This window comes from Physeter macrocephalus, chromosome 4 (assembly GCF_002837175.3).
Source record: "Physeter macrocephalus isolate SW-GA chromosome 4, ASM283717v5, whole genome shotgun sequence".
In the NCBI taxonomy this organism is placed as follows: Eukaryota; Metazoa; Chordata; class Mammalia; order Artiodactyla; family Physeteridae; genus Physeter; species Physeter macrocephalus.
The window spans coordinates 70,291,145-70,296,158 of record NC_041217.1 but is presented as its reverse complement, the minus strand read 5'-3'; the positions used below and the strand labels follow the sequence as shown (position 1 = coordinate 70,296,158).

The window sequence follows — 5,014 nt, the reverse complement described above, 5'->3', positions numbered from 1 at the left end:
CATGTGGGATCTTCCCGGACCGGGGCACGAACCCGCGTCCCCCGCATCGGCAGGCGGACCCCCAACCACTGCGCCACCAGGGAAGCCCTGTTTTGAATTTTTTTAAAAATATTTAAACAGTAAAAAAAATTCACTTATACAAAAAAGAACCTGAATTGACTGTATCAACAAAAACTTGTTGGAAGAATATATGAATTAAGTCAGAAAAAAAGCTGATACATTAATAATGGGTTCCATAGTGGTGGTGATCTTCAGTCTTCAGGGTTTAGGGAAGACAAGTGATTTTAGGAGGTTTTTTTTTTCCCCAAAATGAACAGATGAGAGGGTTTGGAGAACTACAATAGTAGCCATAGTATGTGGGCTGTGAAGAGAAAGAGGCATCATAGACAACGGGAGAAAGATTTCGGAGAAGATTCAAAGCGAGAGCATCCCTCATTTAGAGATCTTAAGGGGCAAGGACTCTGAGGCTAGAAAAATTAAGTAGAAAGGACATTTCAGAAAACCAATTCATCTGGATTGAAGTAGGTTTGATCTTGAGCCACCTATACTGTGGTGGCATAAGCAGGAATGTGATGCTATTTGATGACAGCTTTGTTATCATAGCTCTTCTCCCCACTCCAAGGAACACTAGGACATCCCATCATTTTTCCTGCCCCAACCCAAGTAAAAGATATAAGGCAGTACCATGGCTCCAAGCCAGTTATATCAAGGTTTATACCTGTTGTAATCAATTAAAACTCTGATAACATAATCAACATAATAACTTAATTAGAAACATGTCTCACAGAGCCCTGCCATAAATTTACCTTGGTGTCCTCATGGGCAAAATGTCCCTCAGGAAATCGAACTTTCCTGGTTTCTTCCAGCTCAGGAATAACCCTCGATTTTGCTTGCACCTCTGCTTCAAAGGATTCATGCTTCTGATATTTCCCCTGAAGATTAGAAATCAGAGTTTATGGCTAATGCAGCCTGGTCTCTCTGGAAGGGAGGCTCTTTTATTCCTCTTCTTTCTTGTAGTCAGAACAACTTGTTTCCCAACCTAGATTAAGTGATAAACCTATGACCATACCTGGAGGAGTCCTATCCTAAAAGAAGCGGCGGTGGCACCACTGCACTTAGGTTTTCAAAGGGTCCCAGGCTCAATGTCCAGGACCATAGAGGAATTTTTTTCTCCAGCCCCCACTGCCTTCGGGGAATTTCCAGTAAATATTATTTTAAACTCTCAATTGCCTTCTGTGGAAATGAAATAATGTAACAGAGAGTTTTTCCTCTTCAGAAAAGAGGAACTAAATGTTACTGAAAGTAGTGAACAATGAAGATGATCATGGCAACAATGGCATTTTTTTTTAATTGAGAGGTTTTTGCATGCCAGATTATGCTTTTGCTGTCATATATAAATTGATCCATTTAGTAGATAACACTTTGTTCTTGTTCCAGGTGCTTCCTCTCCAATATCCATTGCACATTTTAGGCATGCAAGCCTTTTCTGATCCTGACTGTGCCTCTTTCTATAACATTGTACAAGTAGGAGCGGGAGCTTCCACCAAAGCTCTCCACCTGACACCTCTCATTTGAACTTAACAAGAGGCATGAATAGCCATTTGGGAAAAACCCTGGTTAAATCATATCTTTCTGAGGAGAGCGAAGAGCAGTCATTTCAGAAACATTGATGTCTCTTCACCTCAATTCCATCCTTAATGTCACAAAGTATTGAAATCACATAGTGTGTCATAAATTCTTTGAATTCTCAGTGTTTTGCCCATGGGTTAGCTTCAGAATGAGTTTATAAAATATTATCTAGAATGAGTTTCCTTTGTAAATAAGACACTGAGGCTTAAGGAGTTGAAGACATGTGCTATTTAAAGACAGAATTATAGTCCCCAAAGTTTAATCTTTCTGTTACATCATCCCTCTACAGTTTACCAGATGTACACCTACATTATGAAAATGTTTCCCTCCCTAGAGATCTTAGAGTCTACTCTGGGGAAGTCAATGAAACTAAATGACCTGTATGTTAGTTGGGTCTTCATAGCTTTTATCGCCAGCAATCTTGATTTTCTCCAAGATCCATTTCTCGAGGTCATCTGCATCTCGTATGAAAACCTGGTAGTGATAGGAATCTTCAAGCTTCTGACCCCTCTCAGCAACCAGTTCCTTGAACCTCTGGTACCGGGTCAACACCTCTTGACGCCTCTCCTGGATCTCTTCTGCTGTTTCCAGCACCTTTGGCCCACCACTCTCCATAGCCTGCAAGTTAAAAAGCTTCTACCTATTGCTGGCTCTCAGATCTCTAGTATGCTGTCCTTTTATATGTCTCAAGGCATTTACTCATATTGGACATATGTTCAGATATCTTTAAGCCTATAAAAGCCTGTTTTTAGAAAGGCTGTAGTACAGTTATATAATTTTAACCATATACAGCTACAACCTAGGCTAATAATTCTTGATCATTCAGAACACTTTTCCAACTTTTCACATAAGTGTGTGCTAGCATTAATAAATTTAATAAACTTAATAAGTTTGATAAATGCTTATTTTTGGACTAATAATCGAAGACATTTAAATTAGCAAAATCACAGAGTTTCATATTGATAAAAAAGAAATATAATTTTATTGCTTTCAAAGGCTGAAAAGTTGTTAACATGTACTGATAATGATGAACTTAATTTAATGAATAAATACAAATGGCTTGCAATTAACTTGATGAATGATATACCCCAAAGTTAGAAAAGATTGAATTCTTCTTACATAAAAATATAACTAATATATTGTTTACTCTTTTTATTTGCTTTATTTATAAACACTACAAATCAAAAGTTTGGCACATTTGCAACCTAATTATCACAAATTTCAAATTATTAGCATCTCGGTAATTGGCTTTTGCTATATAAAACATTGTATTACTATCAAACAGCATAAAATATTATTTTCCTATAGTGGAATCCAACCTATTTGTGACAACATACAGCAAAATCTCCATAGGGTCCACCTTCATTCTTCTGGATATAAGCACAGTTTTCCTAGCTTACCACAATGAAAACATTCAATATAAAGTTTAAATTTTAGTCTCCTTCTGCTATATATAATTGCTCTTCTGTGGATGGCCTTTACAAGTTTGGCTATAGAATTAAATCTTTCTATGGAGACTCAAATCTTTACTGTGTGTTACTTTGCTCCAAGTTACTAGGTTGCTCTCCATGTGAACCCATGTAAACAGGTCAATGCTAGATTTTGGTGCTGTATACTCGAAAGCTCAAGGTCATTGTTTAAAGTGAGACATTCATAAAAAGAGTTAAAATTCAACTTCTTTACTTCTTAAGAATCAAGAAATAATTCTTGCTGATTCTGTCAAAGATAGTACAGAAAAGTCAAAGGAGACAGCTTGCTTAATTATATTGGTGACAAATTGTACTGTAAAGAATTCTGTACTCACGATTTCCCTTGGAAAGTGTTACGCTTTTCCTAAAGGTCAAGAACCTGTCAAAATAAAATGTATCCAAAAGACGGAGAGAGAGAGAGAGAGAGAGAGAGAGACAAAGGGAGAGAAAGAGAAACAATTCACATGTAGTTGTCTAGTCTAATTCAGATAGAGATGAGAGAAACGTTACATATGTGGCAAGACAAAGAAAAAAAATAGCCCTTTACTTGGGCCAGAATCCCACCAGCTACAATCTACATTATCTTCAGGAGACAGATTCAGCTGAGGCAGCTGCTAACTTTCACAGATGCTGGGTGACTCAGCGGCTTGCGAGACTATGGCTCTCAAAATTTCTCAACAGGACTTTATAAAAAATGAAAGCAAAAAGTTTAGATGAAAAATTAGAAAGAAACTCAGTTATAGATGTAAGATAGAGGCAGTGTTAAGATGGTGTTTTGTTTCTTTGATTAGCTTTAGATTTTATATCTGAGAATTGTAAATCAGGAAGGAATTCTGGTATGCCCATTCTTCACACTCTGTGAAGAATTACAAGAACTCAGGGCATACATATGTTCTTGTTCTAACCTATCTCTAGGAAATGCAAATCAACGACTCCGTCAAAACCCAACTACAGATTTTTAGCAGCCTTTAAGCAACAAGACATCCTAATTCTTGCTGTAGAGCCTTTGTTAAAATAGAAAATTTTATTCTTTGCCTCACAGATTGGGTTTTTAAAAGTCTGATTTAGCCTTACCCTTAATCATTTAAATAAAAAGAACAAAGGAAGTAAGATATATGCTTTTTTATTTGTATTTTGTGAAACAAAAATTAGGATACTTCATTTGACAAACTAATGAAGTCATAAAATATTTGAAAATTAGACAGAGTTCTAAACTGTAGGATAAAAGTCATCCTAATTTATGAATTATTTTTAATGGAGAGAAAAGAAACAGAAATCCTTCTCCAAACATATAGCTCTTTTAGGCAACTTTACAAAAATGAAACAAACAAACCAAAAGAAAATAGTGGGATGGTTTCAGACATTCCTAAGAAAACAGTGGGTCTATCCATGCCAAACTTCATTCCAATATAAATCCAATTTGAATAATCTAGCTTTCATGGTCTACTAGGGTAGATCAAGGTTCTACATTTCTAGTTTCCTTACTGGATCATCTCACCCAAAGAAATTGAGAGAGCTTTAAATTCTCTTCTTGAAGAGAAAGTATAATATTTACTTTTTCACATAGTTTATATTAAAATCAAATTTGGGTACTAAAGGCATGAACACGAATCTTAAAGAATGCATTATATCACATGAACCAGGGAAACTCTGACTGGAGTTGGTTAGGGATGAAATATATTTTTAATCTTTATCCAAGAGATAAGAATCAATTTGAATCTACTGTGTCTTAATTTATATATTGACATGATTAAATTACATTAATTTATACTCTTTTGAAGATTCTGTGAAGCAGATATTATCAACCTCATTTTTATATGAGAAAACAAAAGTAGTCTCTGAGAGGTAGTCTCATCCCATGGTTGTTTGGTTTGTAAGTATTTAAACAAAGGATAAAATCCATGTGAGTGTGACCA

At 35.8% G+C, this 5,014-nt stretch overlaps 1 protein-coding gene across 4 annotated transcripts in view; it reads right to left on the bottom strand.

Annotated features, from left to right (window-relative positions):
• The window catches only part of SPTA1 (spectrin alpha, erythrocytic 1), a 69,582-nt gene extending 65,888 nt beyond the window's left edge, over positions 1-3,694 (bottom strand). For 2 of the 4 annotated variants that reach the window (XM_028488089.1, XM_028488090.1), the window contains exons 1-2: positions 2,008-2,244; positions 807-932 (exon numbers count right to left, since the gene is read on the bottom strand). In XM_028488089.1, coding sequence (XP_028343890.1) covers positions 807-932; positions 2,008-2,244 — 363 coding nt within the window. Of the gene's footprint in view, positions 1-806; positions 933-2,007; positions 2,248-3,433 lie in introns of those variants that run through there. The other 2 variants (XM_055084272.1, XM_024116086.2) reach the window with 2 other exon arrangements.
• Between the last annotated feature and the right edge of the window lie 1,320 nt (positions 3,695-5,014).